An 18,820-nucleotide genomic window follows, 5' to 3' on the forward strand; every position below is an offset into this window, starting at 1 on the left:
GGCGCAGTGCGCTCCTTCGACCGTTTATGACCACTCTCGCACTCGTCTCTCGTTCCGATATGGCGCAGGTGTGGCGCCGCTGGCACCGAGAATGGCACGCCGCCGTGCTAGCTGCGCTGCGTTCGCCTGGCTCGCCGGTCGACGTGCTCATGGAACGCAGCCAGCCTGCACTCAGTCGCGTGTACGGGTGGATCGTCGACCGCAAGCGACGCAGGGAGTCGCGTCACGCGCAGCGAATCGCTCCGCCGCACATTCCCGTCATCAGTGTGGGGAACGTCACCGTCGGAGCTACGGGGAAGACGCCGTTCGTGCAGTTCCTGGTTGGTTATGTGCTGAAGCATGCGGCCAACGACCAAGTGCCGTTGCTGCTGAGTCGGGGCTATGGGGATGATGAGTGGCGGATGCTAGCCAAGCAGTTTCCGGCGTGTCAATTAGCGTTGGGAGGGGATCGTGTGGCAGCTGGAGCTGCTAAAGTGGCGGAGTTAGGAGGGGCGACAGCACCGCTTAGCTGTATTTTGCTGGACGATGGATTGCAACAGTGGAAACTTGTGAAGAACCTGGAGATCGTGATGGTGGACGCCTTGCATCCGCTGGGTAACGGGCTCCTATTGCCGTGTGGTAGTTTGCGCGAGCAGCCTCGAGGGGCTTTAGCTCGTGCGGATGTGGTCGTTGTACACCACGCAGATTTGCTTTCTGACGATGAACTGCCAGTCCTACTGAAGAGTTTGAGAGGGATGATGAACGTGAAGCGGAGGCCCATAGTTGCGACTTCCCGAATGAAAGTGGTGGACTTGGTGCCTGCAGCGACGTTGCTGGGAGCTGGAACGATTGAGAACCCCAGTGGCAATGCCTTGACAAGAGAAGAACTTCCGCTTGACGCGTGCTCCGTTCTAGTTGTTTGCGGTGTTGGCAACCCCGAATCAGTGAAGATCGTGGTCGAGAATATAGCTCGTTGGAGATGTGTCTGGGTCAAAGCGTTTCCCGACCACTACGCATTTTCAGTAGGCGATGTCACGGACGTCGTAGATCGGGCACGTGAGCTGCAGGGCAATGGTGGCACCGCGATTGTTGTGACAACAGAGAAGGACTTTGCTCGATCACAAGTCGAGATGAAAATGCTTGCACAAGAGGTGGATCTTCGAATATTGAGGTGTGAGCTGGAGCTGTTGCACAATAGCGAACTGGTCAAGCAGCGTATCGACTCCAGCTTGGGCAGGATAATTGACGTATCTACTGTACGGAACCAGTGCTAGCGAACAAACGCTTCTGGATTTATGGTGGTATCGTTAAATTTGCGCATGATTTGCATCATGAATATGGTGGTGATTTGAACACTCCAGGGGAGCTGAAAAAGTGAAAGTTGGATGATAAAACCAGCTTGTGCAGATAGGGTGCACCCCGACATGTCAAATCTGCGAATAGCATGGTAATGACTTAGGACTGTATTCTTGGAAGCTGCTGCTCGTCTTCAGTGTTGAATGCACTGCAAACAAAGAATGCAATCTATGCTAGCGAGGAATGGATGGAAAATGTTTCGTGTGTGGAAGAGACTACAGGTCAGCTATTGCGGTGGCAAGTATTCCATCCAACGAACACTTGCGCTAGAAGCGTACACCAGAAATACGTCGTTATTGCGAGTCCTTTTGGTTTGTGTGGGAACGCTTCTGCCAATGATAATTATCGTATTTCTTCAAGAATTGGTTCCTCTTCAGGACCCGAGTAAAGGGTGGAAGGCAAACTACGGATTCTGGATTCGAGCAACCGTGTTGCTCGCTGTAGGAGTGCGAGCACTGACGGTACAAGCGACTTACTTTATTGATGGCGTGGAAATCTCCACACAACGTCAGCTCTTGCTATCGGCTTGCGTCGCGATCGTCATGACAGCATTTTCAGTGACACTTGCATCGCACTTGATTTTTCCTATTCCGTTCTTCGTGGTTTCCACAGCTCCAGTAGTAGGCACAGTGCATCTGGTACTATTCCGAGTGATCATGGGCGACCGCATCGTACGGCAAATGGTGACGAACCGTAGCCAATTGGCGCAGTACTCAAACTTTGTTAACGCTCAGGCATTCATGGCGCTGTTATATCCAGCGTACGAGGCGTTGTTCCGCGTTTCAAATGGCTTGAGATATCAACTTCTCGTCATCCCGCTCTTGCCCATCATAAGGCTAGGGATGAAAAATATCGTACTGAGATGTACGACTCAACTGGAAGACATGATACCAGAAGCAGTCATTTTTACCGTGGACTTATTTAATTCTGTCTACATGGCTACCTGTATGCAGAGCTCGTCTTCGGTGGCGACTGTCATTACCATAACTTTGATTGACCAAGCACAGAGTCTGGTCATGCTCTATGGACTTCATCGACGCACTGATTCAATTCTGTCGCGACTTTGTGAGACAGTCGGGGTAAACCCGCAGACTACCAATTTATTGAGTGCATTATGTTTGCTATGCCATGATGCAGACAAATTTCACAAGCAGGCACAAAAAGATATTCGCAAACGCTCGTGTTTTCCCCAGTCACTATCAACGAGAGACATGGGGCTTCTCGAAATGCTCGACAAAATTCCCAGTAAAACAAGTAGTATGAATGTTCGCCAGCCGTTTTCAGCTCAACTCAACCAAACTTTACCAGGGGTACCATCGTTTGGAACACTTCAACTCTTCCGCTGTTGTCGCTCTCGGAGGCGGAGAACATCAATTTTCCCCAGTAACACTGGCGTGATAAAGTCTGCGCCCTGTGCCTCAGATGTTGAAAGCTGCCGCCCTGAGAAGCCTACAACATCTCACGATTTATCTTCAACACATCGGTCTATCTTGCAAGAATCCCTCGAGATGCTCTTCACGACTGAGTGCCTGGTCATTGCTGCCTACCTTGAATTTGTTATCCCCTTACTCTACTGCATCTATATTTTGGTGATGATTCGACTGCCAAGTTCACGCTATCACTCCGAAATGACTGGAATTACGGCTGATAACGTAAACGTGACTGTTCTACCGGTATTTGTTTTCGGTCTGCTGCAGATGATGTCGTTTGCAGCACTGTTTGCCGTGTCCAAGCGGAACTGTGGAATACGAACCGTACACCAACTTGCGTTTGTTCTGGAGACACAAATGCCACTGGTTCAGGATAAACTCATCTTCTGGACGATTATGACATTGTGCTTTCGGGTGGCACATTTCGGTACGTGTTGTTAATTAAATCTATTGGTCAGAGCTCGTGTGGCTGACTGACTGACTGACCCGGTGTGTGTGGTATGTTACAGGCGTGGATTTCACTTTCAAATTTGACAAAGTTTAGCTGTTGGTTGAACTAAACTGATCCTGCTCCTAAGTTTCCCCCTACTCATACCATAATTTTACGTTTGAGTTTGCAGGAGAGAATGAAGAAGTCGTATTTACGAAGAAGTTTGTGGCCTTCAAGCCTGTACTTGCTGTAGCAGACGAAGAAGTGCACTTGTGAGGTATCTACATGTACTACCGGTAGTAGCTTTACTTAAGTAGCTCTGTGTGTCTTCAAGCCTTTCATGTGCGACTTACTGGCGGACGAGTCAAAAACTATGGATGCGCAGTAGTAAAATTTAATTCCATCATTTTAGTTTTAGCACAAAGTGTTTGCGAGTTGACACCAAAACCGACCAGATCTATGTGTAGAACTGGAGTTGCTTGGAAGGTTTCGCGTCTGATTCAATGCTTCTGTTGCTTAGTACTAGCAGCTTTAGCGCATTGAGTGAGTACTTGAACGAAGAAAAGGGGAGGAGGAACGCTTGTGCGGTTGCGAGTGAAACTCAAAGTGATATTAGTTTGGCCACGTGCCGTGCACGAGGAGGAAAGCATCAAGCCCAAAAAGCCCTTTCACTCTCAACCCAAGACAGTTAGCTCCCATCCATGAGGGATGACGAGCCCCAATCAAGGTTGGTGAGTGGATTTCCAGCCGTACTGGGACGTGAGTCACTAGGAGAGATAGACTAACTCAAAAGTACGAAGTACTCGGTGATTCACGTGTTCCCCAGTTGAGACTGTAGTTTTTGCCGACAAGGTCCGTGGCCAATTTGCATAGTTCCTTTCGTTGTTTCAACAATTTCAGCGACTACCCATGCAAATAATTCTCTCTACAGCTAGAGCAAATAGATTGCTGTCAGCGTCGAAGAACTCGAGTCTAGCGTTGAAGGCATCATTGGACAATCGTAGCTCAATCGGAAGGCTTGGATATCTTGTCACGTGAGTAGATCACAGCCAGCGGTGCTCGTGACGCGTCTAAATGTAAACGACATGCAAGCTCCAAGTGATCGTAACCAGGAACACGAATCTGAAAACTCAAGCTTTCAGTCACTCCTAGAGGAACCGAGCCGTAAGACAGCACCACCCGGTTCATCGGAAAGGCAGGTGAGGGTGAATTGCTGAGCTAAAATTCACATGCTGGGCTGCATTTCGCGAAGATAAAATCGCTTAGCCGACGAGCAGCTATAGGCGCCACCGACATGAAGCTAGATTTGCCATATGTACGCTACTTCGATTACTAGTGTAGTACTGTAACGAACAGTTTGCAAACACTGGATTTCAGTCGAGGACAGTAGACATTGGAGCCCCGAAAAAAACAGCACTTCACTCATAGCAAGTGGCAAAATCCAATTAAGAATCAATTGAGCTCGCTAGCTTCGAGTCAGATCTACCTTAGACATCAACCCGACCAGATACTTCGAGTACGCAGAAACCAGCACCCCCTGTTGGTCACTAGTCAGGCTCCTGGAACTCGTGACCATGGCGTTGAAGTCACCCGGCGACATTCCGAGTTTGAAGTCAGGTAGAATTTTCTTGATAAAGACCTCGGCGTTGTCAAAGATGTTGATAAATTTGGAGGGCTCGTCAATTGCACGCATTGCTACCACCACGTCGTCCAGGTTCTTGACCCCAGGATAGTGGAGCGCGAACCAAGCCAAGGACTTACCAGTCGCGACCATGTCCGCAGCAGCCTTTCCCCAGTCACTTAAACCTCTCTCCTCGTCTTCGTCGTCTTCCGTGCCGTAAACGTCGTCGTCTTCGACAACCTTGTGCTTCCTCAGGAATCGGCGGTCGTTTCCGATGGTCTCATGCGCGCTGGCTGGGTCCACGGCATTTGCCGTTCTTGGCTGGGAAAGCGTGGTTCCACTAGCGGCCGACGTAGCATCGAACGTCGCAACGAGAGTGGCTGCCACCACGAGCAGAATGTAGCTCAGACGCATGGTTCTCTTGGGTTGATGTTGCGGAGAGGAGAGGTTGGACGCTTGTGCCGAGTGAAGCAAATTGCAAAGTGAGGGTGGAAATCAAACGGGGTAGTGACGACCCAACAAGTATGGTTCTTTGGTGCGGACTTCTGTTGGTGGCTATCGTTTACTGCAGCTTTCTCGGAGCTACCAGAGCTGTAGGATTTCATGTACGAGCTCCGATCCGAAGTTGTTATCCTGCTGCAACATCTGGGATTAATCTGGCGATGCGGTATAGTTCATAAATGACAAAGGCATCTCTGATCATGATCGCAAACGCAGCGATAAAAAAACTCTCACCAGGCGAGTGCAAGGCTCGCAGACTTGTCGTATTGAAATTATTCTCTCGGGAACTCGTGCGGGGCCAAATACGGCGTGGCCCTGTTTTGCGAGCACCCAGCTCACAAGAGCAGTCACAACAGCATACCAGATCGCTAGTCTTTTCTGTGTCACTTTTACCTGCGTGCCGTCAATAACCATGATGTTGACGAACAACATGTGACCAAGCCACAATGTTGACGATATTGTGACGCAGAAGCCTGGTTGGTCAAATCGAGAAACTGGAACAGTTCAAGCAGCTCGACTCATAGATACTGCCAACAGGAGCTTATAGCTTGTCTCTGCTAACCCCCGGGCTACGACGCCGAGCTTTAGACGGCGAGGGGTTCTGCTGGTGCCGTTAAAAGGGAACCCGCAGCAGTTTTCCAACACATGTCTAAAACCTCGCCGGTACAGTCGCGCACAGAGCTCCATCGACAACGAGTCTATAATACCAGCGACGGAACATTCGACTACAAATCCACCCACTACGAGTCCACCTACGACGCAGCCACCTATGATGAATCCCCAGCTACACGACGAGCAGAAGCTAAACTTGACGATACGGTAGGGATCGCCCCTTCGAAGTTGAGGGCGAAGTCACAAGGCTATCCAAGAACTGCTGCGATCTACCCCCACTTGTGACACATCAAGTTACTCCATGTACGATGAGAACACATAGTGGTGTTTCCAGGTTGCCATCATCCAACCGAGCTGCACATGGCGGTGTAGCCGTTCTTGAACAGCCCCCGCTACGGATTCAGATTGGAACCAGGTGTAGATCCTGCAATTGCTTTGGATACCAGCTCCCCCTCGTTCTTCCTCGAAGTAAAACCACGTAGAATACCCCGTGGGGGGCCCAAACGTCGCTGCGTCTTCCGCCACTTTGATGCTGAACGCCCCCGACGGCATCAGCTGCACATTTGTCATGATGCCACCATCGAAACGGGAGGGGAAGAGCAACCCACGGTCGGGAAATGGATACTCGCTCTTGCCCGTGCCCGAGGCCGCCATGCGATGCAGTACCGAAGCCTCGTTATGCTCGCGAGTGGGCATCTTGCTGAGGTTTCGATGTCTACTGGGATAGTTCGACTTGCTTTGCACTGGCGACAGGGTATTCCTCGGGGGAACAACTCGCGTTCACATCGTCAATTCGGTCATCTGGACAGGGTAGTAGAGAAGATTTCCGTTGAAATGGGCCCAAAAGGTGATCCTTGAACTCATCGACGAGATGTAAACACTCATGCACCAAGCCAAAATGGTTCGGATGCAACGGCACCAGCTCTTGGTAGAGCTTGACAAGTCGCTGGGTCTCGATTCAGCGTAGATACGCTCGCCCAAATCCGCCGTGCTCAATCCGCCTTTGCCACATACGCAAAATTCAACAGGGGTGCGAGTTGAAAGAAGTACAAACCCTTTGTGCTCGCCTCTCGAATTAGTGTATCGTAAATCTACGGGTCTGTTCTCGTCGGGATCGTGCACTCCTCGTTCACAGCATCGTCCATTTGCTCCAGAATCAATTCGTTGAGTGATCGACCACCCTCTGTTTAAGCTCATTGGCCCCTAAACGATCGCATCCCTCTTTATAGTGACGTCACTGATGCCCAGCCAATTTCGTGATGACAAGCTTCCGGCGCAAGGCGCCTGCTGCCTCCTTGCAGCGCAGTGGCACCAAGCCTTTCGTGAATGGACAGACGCTGGTGTCCTCCGGTCTTAGCGAGTTGGACACAGCGCTGGGCGGTGGCCTGCTGCTCGGCTCTCTGAACCTCGTGGAGACGCCTCCGTCCGACGCTCTGGGCCTGGGCGCGTCCGCCTCCGACGCGTTGGCCGTCGACCTGCTGCGCTACTTTGTTGCGGAGGGCGTGGCGGACGGCTACCAGAAAGTAGCAGTGGCTGCACCTGACTCCCGAGACTTTGTACGCGAACAATTGCCTCTGGAGCTCAGTCGAGCCCAGCGACAGGTAAAGCAGCAACTGACGGACGAGGAGACCCCACTCACGATCGCGTGGCAGTATGCCAAGTACGAGCCCAAGCAGCAGAGACTGAGGTTCTGCCACAGCTTCGACCTGTCAAAATCAATGCACCGGGAGATGCTGGAGGCTAATGAGCCCGTACCCGTCGACCTGTCAACCTGCAGCTCGGAGAGTGTGGGTGACGTGTACGAGGCGTTGTACGCGTCCATTGAGCAGTTGGCCGAGCAGGACAGAGACGGACAAGTGCTGCGGGTGGCGTTCATGGAGCTTGGGTCGCCGTTGCTGGGTGCTCCTGACGCTGCGCACATGACGGCGCTGTTCGGGTTCTTGAGAAGACTGCGGAGGCTGCTGAGCAAGTCCAAGAGTGCGGTGGGTCTCGTGCTGCTTGGTAGTCAAGTGCTGAGTGCATTCCCTGCGGCATTCATCAACGAACTTCGGCACGTGAGTGATACAGTGCTCACGCTGAGCTCTTTTGCCGGGACACGAGATTTGTTGCCTGAGGAGCTGCGCGAGTTCCACGGCTCTTTGGCGCTGAGTAAACTGCCTCGGATGCATGCCCTGGCTTGTCATGCTCCGAGCAACACTCGCTTCGGTCTCAAACGCGAGAGACGCAAGCTGAAGATCGAGAAGTTCCACCTCCCACCAGAAGGGTCTCGCAGCAGCAACTCTAGCAACTGCGGCAGCAACACAAGCACCTCGGGAAGTAGTGGCACCGACCCACTCGCCTTCTGATCAACCAAAACAGCGACAAAAAGTGAATTCGTGAACTCATTTCTTCTTGGCCTTGAACCTGTGCTCTGCAAAGTCGATGAGCTCGTCGTCGTCCTCTTCATCTCCCTCGTCCTCCTCGTCTTCCTCACTACTCTCTTCTTGCTCCTCTGCGTCCGCCGCCTCATCCGTCTTGGCGTATTTCTGCTTGGACTTGGCCCGTCGACTGGCCTTCTTGCGTCGCAGTCGCTCGATCTTCTGGCTGCGCTTGCTCAGCGAACCGTTCACGTGGTCGTCCAGCTTCTGCAGCAGCAACTTGCGGGCGGCGCGGCGGTTGCCGTCCAGCGACCGCGTCTTCTGGCATTGCACCTGCAGCCCCGTGGGCAGGTGTGTGAGCAGCACGCAGTTGCGCACCTTGTTAATCTTCTGGCCACCTTTGCCTGTGTCGACATGAGCAATTATTTAGTCCGATATGGGTACCTAGTGTCGATGTAGGCCAGTTAACGACGCACCAGAGCCCTTGACGAAGGATTCTTTCAGATCCGCCTCGTCCAGGAGGACTTCTGCGCGCTCTTTAGTCTTGTCGGAGGACGAGCTCAGCAGACGGAAGGGTCCATCAAAGAGGACACTTTGTGGGGACACTCGGAATGGTCTTTCTACCAACGTGGACCAGCGAGGAGCCGTCGACGCACGGCGAAGCGTCCGCAACCAGCACTGAGGGCCCATTGCGAGTGACAAATTGTATCAAAACAAATACGGTACATTATAACTACCGTAACTGCCATAATTAATCGTCTGTCTGTCTTTCTGAAGTTTAGATCCACGAAAACTGAAAAGTGAAGTCAATGCCTGCAAGTTCATACAGAAACAATGTCAGTTTTCTCCAGGCGGACACTTCAATGTGTGAACGGCGTACCGAAATGCACGACTCGAAACGCCATCGTCACCAGTGCCCACGTCGTCAGTTTATCTTGAATCAGCACTGTCTGAGCTTCCAACACGAACGCCAATTGGTAAAGAGCCTGCATGCCACAGTTGCGCTTCATCACCACTATCAGCACCACGAACGAAAAGATTTCGAGAAGTGCAAGGATGAACACACTCTGGACCGTCGAGTTGGCGTTTTCACGAGTGAGACCTTCCATTTCGATATGGTATCGACAGCTAGGGAGGCGGACAAGCACCAACACCAGACACCCGTACAGAACAGGGATAAGCGACTCCAAGTACTCCGTCAGAACAAGGCACTCCGATGTGAAAAGTGTCTCCAGCGTCTCCTGAAGAATACGTAAATGCTGTGATGCCGCAAAGTCAGGTGAAGATCGTCCTTGTACAAGTTCACTTTTCGCAGCTCTCATACTGTTTACAGCAGGTTTGACAGGCATTATCGGGTGGACGCTGGCTGTACGATTTCTCCTCAGGGTTTCCAGAAGTTGCCTACGGAAATGTTTGACCTCGTCGTTGGATCCAGCTCGACCAAAGTTCGGACGTCTTCTTCTAGCTCGAAACAATAAAGGACTATCCGTTTCCACCTTCTGTTCATTCGAAATAGTCTCGAGAGTATCAAGTAAGGTCCTGGTCGGGACAGCTAGTCGATACCGAACACTTGAGCGGAATTTTACTCCTTCTCGGACTTGTTTGGCAAACAGACCAGGGTTTTGACATAGCAAGCACACAGAAGCTAAGACACTGTCCTGGGTGGCGTCGTCGACTGCCTCGTGAATTCGAGTTAATACGCTGCTTGTGCGGCGGTGAAGAGAGACCAGCCCAACTACGGTGTGGCTCAAATCAATTGCCATCATAGTGGCTATTGTGGCGAGTGACCTTGTCCTCTGCATGCACGTCGCGAGATAAAGGGCGTTGAAAAAGTCTGCCGTGAAGATAACTGCCTCCGGCATCAGGTCCTCCATATGCGTCGTCGTGATCGAGAGCAGGTACTTCATGAGCGTTTTGATTAAGGGTAGTAGCAAGATTACAGGGAGCTCGTAGCTTGTGTCCACAGACAAGGTGAACAACGCTTGGTAGCACGGATAAGTAGCGGCCATTAGAACCTGCGATCCGATGTAGTTAATGTACCTGGTCGTTTGACTCCAGTCTGCTGCCATGTTCTGGAAGAAGCGCCAGCCAGCGATGACCCAGAGCGATAGCAGCAACAGTATATAGAAGATTGGAACGCCCGATAGCACGATAAACGGGATAGGAAATACTGACGCCGAAGATATGCCAGCCGCAACGATTGAGAAAGAGGTTCCAACCATGCAAGCGATTGACATTCGTTGAATTCGACTGAGCTCGACCCGGTCAACGAGATAATGAGCTTGTATTACTGCGGTGTGAGCGATCACACCTCCCAATAGAGCTAGGCGGACCCAAAAAGCGTAGTTTGCTTGCCACCCCGCACTCGGTTCACTTAGGGGCAGTAGCTCCTGAGCCACCACCAAAATCATCATCAGCATGGGGGTACTCACACATACAGCAAACACTCGAAATATTGACACGGTACGGGTGTATTCCTCCAGTGCCAGCAGCCGCTCAATCGAATACTTGCCACCTCGATGGCTGACTTGTACTTTGAGCCACGCACGAAGAAGCGTCTTTCCGTAAGAGAGGACGTGGCTGAAGCAAGACCAGACATGTGTGTAAGCTGGAGCCATTGAAGACTGGTCTGTTTGCGAAGGGAAGGGTGTCAAAAATAGTGACAGGTTATTTTTTCAATCTTGGTGCTTACCCATCGTGAGGAAAAACACGACGTTCGATAAGCTCTGGAGGTTGTAAGCGTCCAACAAGCATGCATCCTTTGGACACGAAAACGGGCTCAGTGAGGTGCTCAGATCTAGCAAGAAGTTTGGGTGGCGAGGTATCTGTTCACTGGGTGCACTGAGAGGTATACTATTGCTGCTTGCCAAGGATAATGCTCCATGAACGAAAGTATGGACACACTGAGCTGCGTTGCCAGGCATACTTGCCGCCATAATTCGTTTCGTACGACTTGCCCCAAAATTGCAATGGCTCGACGTGCCAACGTCACTGAACAGGATTGGACTGGCGAGTCCAATGATAGACTTCAGCAGCTCCAGCTAAGCCGCTCACTGTCGCGCTGTGATAATATGGCTCATCAACTGGTAGATGTCCCTTGAGCGTATCTGAACTGAGCCCGTAGAAGTTCGGCTGTAAACGAATGCGCAGCAAAGATCGGTTGTTACATCGTCGTCATTACCGCACGATCTCAGTGGTCCAAGTTCATCGAGGAGCATGGCTTTGATGCTCTACCAAACTTGGTGATCGTAGGTTTCAAGACGAAACTTCGCCATGAAAGCGTCTGAGCTTGGACGGGATCTCCTGCGATCTCATTCCCAATTCTGCGGCCAACAACCCAAGCTCCAATCACTAAAGGCACGTAACAAAAGAAGTCGGCACCATGGATTGGATCCGCTCCATGACCGGGTCCGACCAACAGCCCTCCAACCCGAGATTTCAAGCACCCAAGAAAACACCACTCGAACTCGCCCAGCACTACGTGCCCATTCTCAAATGGTTGCCCAACTACAAGGTCGGACAAGACCTCAAGTTCGACATCGTCGCCGGCATCACCGTTGCCATGATGCTCATCCCGCAAGAAGTTTCGCTATCCACCATCATGCACGTGCCGGCGCACCACGGCCTCTACACGGCCGCCACCTCGCCGCTCATATACGCACTCTTCGGCTCTAGCACCGTGCTCTCCGTTGCCAGTGGCTCCGAGGTCGCGCTACTCACTGGATCCATCCTAGAGCCCATCGAGGACGAGAAGGAGCGAGTCGCCACGGGTATCATGATCGCCTTCCTCAGTGGAGCCATCCTACTGCTCGTGCGGATCCTCAACCTCAGCCAGGTCGCAGACTTCTTCTCTCGTCCCGTCATGGGGGGATTCATCTCCGCTGGCGGACTGCTCATTATGCTCTCGCAATTCCAGAACGTGCTCGGTGTCAAGTTCGACACGCAGGACTACCCCGTGCAGACGCTTTACCAGAACTTGAAGAACATCGGGCACGCCAACAAGAACGCGTTGGCAGTGGGGTTGATCTCGATCGCGTACCTCATTGCCGTGAAACTGGTCAAGAAGCGCTTCTTCCCGTCACCCGTGCTTTCCCAGCTATTTGAACACGATCCCTCTTCGAAGTATGCAGCTAATGGGAGCACTCCGGCCGACGTGCAAACACCTGAAGTCGGATCTGTCAATGCAAACTATGGCAACGTCAATAGCCACGGATTCTCCCTGACAGATGAACAGTTCTTGAACATGGAGAAAGAAAAGCACCAACGTCAAACCACCCGTCACCATGCTAGTGCAGCAGAGCCACCCAAGGCTAAGCCGGTGCTGATCGCCATCTTTCTCGCACGCACACTCTGCGATCTGGGTCCGCTCGTCGTTTGCATCTTCGGAGGCATCGTAGGATACTCCCTCGGACCCAAAGCTCTCAAGCTCACTGGCACCGTCCCCGGGGGATTCCCAGCACCCGTTGCCCCATGGTACGGCTTCGACGATGGACTCATCGACAGCGGCCGCTTCGGTACCATCCTGCTCAACTCCCTCACCGTCTCGCTCGTCGTCTTCCTCTCCAGTATCGCCATGGCCAAACGCCTCGCCATCCAGCGCGGAGAAGACATCAACACCGAGCAGGAACTCACAGGCATTGGCATTGCCAGCGTCGTCTGCGGATTCTTCAAGGCCATGCCGCCTACTGGTGGTATGTCGCGCACAGCCGTCAACATGCAGAACGCACACACGCAGCTCGCCTCTATCGTCACCACACTCATCGTAATTGTCTCGCTCTACACGCTCACCGGCACGCTGTACTACCTGCCGCGCGCCACACTCGCGTCCATTATTATCGTCGCGGGGTACACGCTCGTCGAGTTCAAGGAGGCCAAGTGGCTCTACCGTGTCAAGCGTGACGAGTTCTTCGTGTGGGTCGCCTCCTTCGTCCTCACACTCGGACTGGGCGTGCTCGAGGGTCTCATTGCGTCCATCATCTGCTCGGTGCTGGCGCTCATGATCAAGACGAAGCGTTCGCCGGTGGTGATTCTGGGCGAGTTGGACAACGGCAGCCTCGTGGACCGCGAGATGTTCCCGGACGCACGTCACCTGGATGGCATTGTGGTCGTCCGCGTGGAGAGTTCGCTGTACTTCGCCAACTGCGAGCGTGTAGCGATATGCATTGAGCGCGAGATGGCCCACCTGGCGAAGCAAGGCGCCACCACTCGCGGTGTCGTCCTGGACGCTTACCACATGAACGACATGGATGCCACCACGATCCAGGTCATGTCGGACACGCAGGAGAAGCTGGCGGTGCGTAAGGTGCGCTTTGCGATCGCCAACGCCAAAGGCCCCGTGAAGGACCTCCTGTCCGCCACAAACTTGCCAAAGCGTTTGCTCGGCAGAAACCCGAGCATTTCCGTGGAAGACGCCATTCGTTTGCTGCGTGCTACAACGCCCTCGTCGTTGGAATCGGAGGCGGAGCACGTCTAAGACTTTTGGTTCTGTTGCAATCAAGTCGTTCACTCAGCCACATACCTTTTCTTGCGTCATGCAAACGCCATAAGCCGAATAAAGTGTCTTTTAGCGACAAACAAGTGCTCCCTGCTACACAGGAACCGTATAGCGATAGCGACGTATCGTGACGCCTCAGGTTCACTGAAGTTGCTTCTCTAATAAACACTTCATTTGCCTTTCCGTTCTGGTTGATTTTACGACGGTAGACACCTTGGATTCATAAGTTCTGGCTTGCAAAATACATGCGCATCGTTTTCCCCAACGATATTCCTTCCGACCAGGAAGCTCGAAGTATAAACATATCTGGCTCGATCCAATTCTCCCCTCTCCTGGTATTGATTCGTGCTAGCTCCGCGTGAAAGTTCAAGCAGCGCTTGTACGGACGTTTCAAAAGAATTAAAGCAAAGCGTTTGGCCATCGACGTTGACGAAAGTCGTCTGAAGATCAAAGTTTGTTCCGTAAACGAGTCTTTGGCCCCGCTTTCTCCATCGCTTTGGTAAGTGTCGGTCTCCAAGCAGAGCAGACTGCTGCTTGTTGCCCAGTTGATTGAACAAGCTCTCCTTCATCAGGGAGGTGTCACAAATTTGCAAGCGGAACTTATCGCTGCTCTCGTCAGGCGCAAAGAGAAACAGCCCATTTCTCCCATCGCCAATGCGAATAGATCACTGCTTTCGTGACATCAAGAATACCAACAAAAATCGTCAGTTGGGTAATGATTTCGGGTTAGTCGCCATCACACACCTCTTCTTCCAGGTAGGATTTCCATCATGAGGTACTTGCCATCAGCTTCGTTCCGTTCCTCCCACTGTGGCAACAACAAAACTGCCGTTAATTAACCACAGCAATACGACCGTTTCTGGGTTTGTGAGCTTGTCGTCTGTAAAACAGCGGGCCCTTTATATTTTAGTGGGGACGTAGGTTCAGGCCTGCTGTCAATTCTTGAGGGGTACCAATTTACCGGTCGCCGGGTCTACACAAAACTTCTGGTCGTGCTTCGTTAACCACTCCTCGTACTCCTTCGCCACCGGGTGGAAGTGGCAGACTTGCTCAAACACTGCCTTTTGCATTGCGTCCTTCGTCTCAGCCACGTACTCGTTTGAGTCGTCAATCTTCCCCACAAACTGGTCCTCTTTCTGCTCGTCTTCATCGTAGGAGAACATGTCATCGCCTTCGATGTTGTCGTTCATGACTGACCGAAAAGACTCGCGTAAATACGGATGTTGAAGAGCTTCAACCGCGGTGATACGCTGCTTGGGGTCGTACGTGAGCAGCTTTTCCAGAAGGTCTAGAGCCTGTTGGTTCGCATTCGGGTATAGCTCCTCGAACGGGATTTTTGAACGCCGCCGTTGCCGATGAACCCACTTTTGCGCGGCGTCTTTGTGGATCTTGGCGATGTATGAGATATCGGGCGTTCCAAGTACGTTGAAAATCTTGTTAAGCTGGTTTGTCGTGCTTGATCCCGGGAACAATGGCTTGCGGCCTAGGAGCTCGCCCAAAATGCAGCCTGCTGACCACAGATCTGAGGGTTTGTCGTACCAACATCCGTCAAGAAGGATTTCAGGAGCGCGGTACCAACGCGTCACCACGTATTCCGTCAGTTCTACAAACAAGTCGTCGGGGGGAGCTCCTTTTATTGGCTTGGCCTTGGAATAGTCCACATAGCGAGCAAGACCAAGGTCGCAAATCTTGGCTTCGCACGTACTCGTGACCAGGATGTTTGAAGGCTTCAGATCTCGATGAAGAACGTTTGCGGAGTGTAAATATGCCAACGCACGAAGGATTTGGCGCATAAAGTGTGCTACGTGCTCGTCCGTCAGTGTTTGGGTCGAGTGGATGACCCGGTGCAGGTCCGTCTCCATAAGATCTGTCACGAGATAGATGTCCTCCAAATAAGACAGACGCTCCGGTCGGGGAACGTCATAGAGCTGGATCAAGTTCGGGTGGCTCAGTTGCCGAAGCAGGCACAGCTCACGAAGAATTCGTTTCGTGTCAGGTAAGTCTTGAAACGCGTTAGCGACTTTCTTGATGGCGACAGTTGTGCCTGATTCGACATCACTTGCAGCGACAACTTCGCCGTACGTTCCAGCACCCACCACCTTGATCAATTGGTACTTTTTGGGAACGTCAAACGTTGTCGTTTTGCCCGAAAAGGTGTGGTTGTCGCGAGCCAAGCGCGCGAGCTCGCGGTTATCTTCAGAGTCCACAGGCACGTTTCCTGATTTAACAATCCCATTCACATGTTTTCCAGAAGAACCAGTTCTGCTTCGAATCTGACGCGATACATAACGCTCTCCTCCTGCTGTTGGGATATCGAACGCTCCACTGGAAGCTCGTTTATCGGACCGAATAAATTCGCGAAGATTGTAGCTGGATAAGCTTTGGAGCAATGTTTCATCGGCGGAGCCTCGTCTAGCTTCTACCAGTCTTCCATCGCTCGCCATGCGTCGAAGACCCTGCGATTGAGGGAAATTTTCGACAGACGTAACAGAAGGAGCAAAAATGATCCCAAGCTGAATTCGACCGCGAAACACTGTTGGGGGTGCCCACGACTCCTTGCAGTCGTTATACTGGTCACACAGATTGTGCCAACGAGGAAGAGCCCCGTTTGCCTTGGCGTCGGCAGACCCATTCACAAGCGACAGATGAGGGGTGACGTTGATTTTGCAGACGCCCAATAATTCGTCAGGTAGCATGAAGCGACTCTGGAACACTTCCACCTTCAGGAAGTACGCGAAACCTCGTGCACAGCCTGGAAACTCCAGTCGAAGGTTGCTGGACCAGTCTGGGTGAAGAGTTCCAACTTTATGCTGGCCGTCTGGAGTCACCACTGGCATGCACTTGCAGATATTGGTCACACATCCACTCGGGTCACCGAATTTTGCGACTGCACGCTCTCCAGAAATTCCAGCAGCACGCCGCAGCCCACGGAAAAAGCGAGTTCCCTTTGAAGGCCGTCGGTGCTCCTTATGAGTCCCGTTCTGTGAGGAGTTGGCCAGCTCATCTGGCGCAGTATCGCCCTCCTTCACGTCGAGTCCTCGCAAAGTCTGCTCAAAATGAGTTCCTTCTTCCAGGATGCAGCGTGCATACACCGGGAACCCTTTCTTGGAACCTGGTGCAGTAGAGTGCTGCAAATTCCCCTTGTGTGCGTTGTCATTTCCACCACCTTCAGTTACGAACAGTTGTTGTGCTTGTAAAATCTGCACGTAAAATGTCCCGGGAGGAATGGAATGAGAGATAGCAGAGGCTTCTCCAGGCAGGACGAGTCGAATATTCTCTCCGCGCGGTGCGTCGTCGAAAGCAACAGAGAGGGCAACTGCGTCTCCGTTCAAATGCCACCGCACCAAACGATCTTTATGATCCAGCCATAGCTCGTGCACAAAAAGCTGTGTTATCCGTCGATTGTCAGTGCTGAGCAAGTTGTACGTTTCTTTTCCAGTGACCACAAGGCGTCGGGTCCATTGCGATGATGGTGTTGACGCACTTTGCGGGGTCGATTTAGGGGCATCAACCCCTTTAGGAGATAGAACGTATGAATCCACTGTAATCGGGGAAGGCGTGAGAGCATCATGTTGTGCACCGGTATCATCAACGCAATCAGCGTCGCCACGAACCAACTCAATAACGTCCACGAGCGAGAAATTGTCCACGGTTACAGTGTCCAGCAGCGTTGAAATGAAGAGCAGAACACCGTCATACCGACGATATTGCCCCCAGAACGGCACAATCGGAGGGAAGTTTGATGTCACAACGATGTCTGGGTGCATGCTTCGGAACAGCAGCGGGAAATCGCCGATTTCTTGGCGCAGAAGAGCACCAAGAAGTCGGTAGAACTTGTGAGGCTCTAAAGGCTGTGACGCAAACGCAACAAACGGACGGGTCACCTCGGGGGCTTTGGAGATTGCAATCTGTCACACAAGCAAGACAGCTTAGTCACCGCAAGCACCCTACGCAACCTTAAGCATGCCTTACGCTGATCGCACGCTTCCACTGCTCTTTCTCAAACGCAGTTCGGGAGCTCAAATGGTTGATGTGGTTACCTTCTGCAATCAGTCGGAAGCCGTTGGGTTTCCCCATGTCTTCGTCTTCGATGCCCTGCAGCTGAATCCGACCAATGAGCTTCGTGTTGGAGATGAAATCTTCTCGAGTATCGTAGAACGCGAGCGTGTCCTCCTCCAGCACGCAGTACGTCGCCTTCCAGCTCATAAGCACGTCGCTTTTCTTGCTCAGATACCCTTCAAACGCAATATCTCGATCGGTGCGGTATCGAATGGTATGCGATCGTCCGCGCTCAATAGGCCGAGGCACCACAAGCGGCTTTGCCACGGGTCCAGACGCTGTTCGTCTCGGAGGCGTCTCGACCAAAGCTGACGACGAAGACGGCGGCGTTCGAATCGGGGGCGTCGATGGCGTCACCGATGACGTGTCCGAGTCTGTTGTCCCTTCATGGTCGCTCTCCTCCAGGAACAATTTGCTCGTGTCGCCACTTATCGGGTGCGGCCTCCTCGGAGCACTGCCAGGCTGAATCTGCTGCTGCAAAATACCTAGGAACGCCGCCATCCGCGTGCGGTGCACAGGGTCCGTGTTCTTGACCGTGATGCTGATCTGCTCCGAGTCGTGCAGCTGCTCCATCCTGACCAAGAGCACCGTTTTGAGTCCGTAATTGTCCGTGACACTAGCATAAGCGAGCACCACAAATGGTCCTTTGTCCTCCTGCTCTGAGTTCTGTGGGAACACGACGAGATCGTTCTCCAGTGTGCTCAGGAATTGCTGCTGGAAGGTGCCGGCTCTTGTCTCCTGCAAATTGCCGGTTGAGTCAGCACCTGATCCCTGTTGTTTCTGAGCCTTTTCTGCTGCCCTCAGCTTGTACCTGGTGAAGGTGCAGCTGGAACTCACTTGCTGCGAGGCGTTGAGCCACAGCGTATGGAACAGCTCCAGGGCCATCCACGGCTGCTCGATGTGCTCCACCTCCACAGCCACGTCGTCTTCCTCGTCGAGCGTCAGGTTGCTCTCGCGACGGCGGATCATGGTGCTGCGCAT

The 18,820-nt window shown here is 52.4% G+C and overlaps 7 protein-coding genes across 7 annotated transcripts; 3 read left to right on the top strand and 4 right to left on the bottom strand.

Moving 5' to 3' along the window:
* Positions 1 to 59: 59 nt before the first annotated feature.
* On the top strand, positions 60 to 1,253 carry KRP23_4068 (putative tetraacyldisaccharide 4'-kinase, mitochondrial; the record flags this gene model as incomplete). The annotated part of the gene is made up of 1 exon (XM_067888988.1): positions 60 to 1,253. The coding sequence occupies one exon, from the start codon at positions 60 to 62 to the stop codon at positions 1,251 to 1,253; it is 1,194 nt and encodes a 397-aa protein (XP_067748186.1).
* A 3,407-nt stretch (positions 1,254 to 4,660) lies between these two features.
* Positions 4,661 to 5,230, bottom strand: KRP23_4069 (RxLR effector protein; the record flags this gene model as incomplete). The annotated part of the gene is made up of 1 exon (XM_067895843.1): positions 4,661 to 5,230. One exon carries the CDS (start codon positions 5,228 to 5,230, stop codon positions 4,661 to 4,663), a length of 570 nt encoding a protein of 189 aa, XP_067748187.1.
* A 993-nt stretch (positions 5,231 to 6,223) lies between these two features.
* On the bottom strand, positions 6,224 to 6,625 carry KRP23_4070 (uncharacterized protein; the record flags this gene model as incomplete). The annotated part of the gene is made up of 1 exon (XM_067888989.1): positions 6,224 to 6,625. One exon carries the CDS (start codon positions 6,623 to 6,625, stop codon positions 6,224 to 6,226), a length of 402 nt encoding a protein of 133 aa, XP_067748188.1.
* A 563-nt stretch (positions 6,626 to 7,188) lies between these two features.
* Positions 7,189 to 8,274, top strand: KRP23_4071 (Elongator complex protein 4; the record flags this gene model as incomplete). The annotated part of the gene is made up of 1 exon (XM_067888990.1): positions 7,189 to 8,274. The coding sequence occupies one exon, from the start codon at positions 7,189 to 7,191 to the stop codon at positions 8,272 to 8,274; it is 1,086 nt and encodes a 361-aa protein (XP_067748189.1).
* Positions 8,275 to 8,310: 36 nt separating this feature from the next.
* On the bottom strand, positions 8,311 to 8,976 carry KRP23_4072 (Mitochondrial translation release factor in rescue; the record flags this gene model as incomplete). The annotated part of the gene is made up of 2 exons (XM_067888991.1): positions 8,311 to 8,690; positions 8,763 to 8,976. The coding sequence occupies 2 exons, from the start codon at positions 8,974 to 8,976 to the stop codon at positions 8,311 to 8,313; spliced, it is 594 nt and encodes a 197-aa protein (XP_067748190.1).
* A 2,692-nt stretch (positions 8,977 to 11,668) lies between these two features.
* On the top strand, positions 11,669 to 13,759 carry KRP23_4073 (Sulfate transporter 4.1, chloroplastic; the record flags this gene model as incomplete). Its single annotated transcript, XM_067888992.1, has 1 exon — positions 11,669 to 13,759. One exon carries the CDS (start codon positions 11,669 to 11,671, stop codon positions 13,757 to 13,759), a length of 2,091 nt encoding a protein of 696 aa, XP_067748191.1.
* Positions 13,760 to 14,715: 956 nt separating this feature from the next.
* Positions 14,716 to 18,820, bottom strand: KRP23_4074 (Mitogen-activated protein kinase-like protein 1; the record flags this gene model as incomplete). Its single annotated transcript, XM_067888993.1, has 2 exons — positions 14,716 to 17,688; positions 17,753 to 18,820. 2 exons carry the CDS (start codon positions 18,818 to 18,820, stop codon positions 14,716 to 14,718), a joined length of 4,041 nt encoding a protein of 1,346 aa, XP_067748192.1.

The sequence above is a fragment of the Phytophthora ramorum genome, assembly GCF_020800215.1.
Source record: "Phytophthora ramorum isolate Pr-102 chromosome Unknown Phyram_PR-102_s0003, whole genome shotgun sequence".
Taxonomy (NCBI): Eukaryota; Oomycota; class Peronosporomycetes; order Peronosporales; family Peronosporaceae; genus Phytophthora; species Phytophthora ramorum.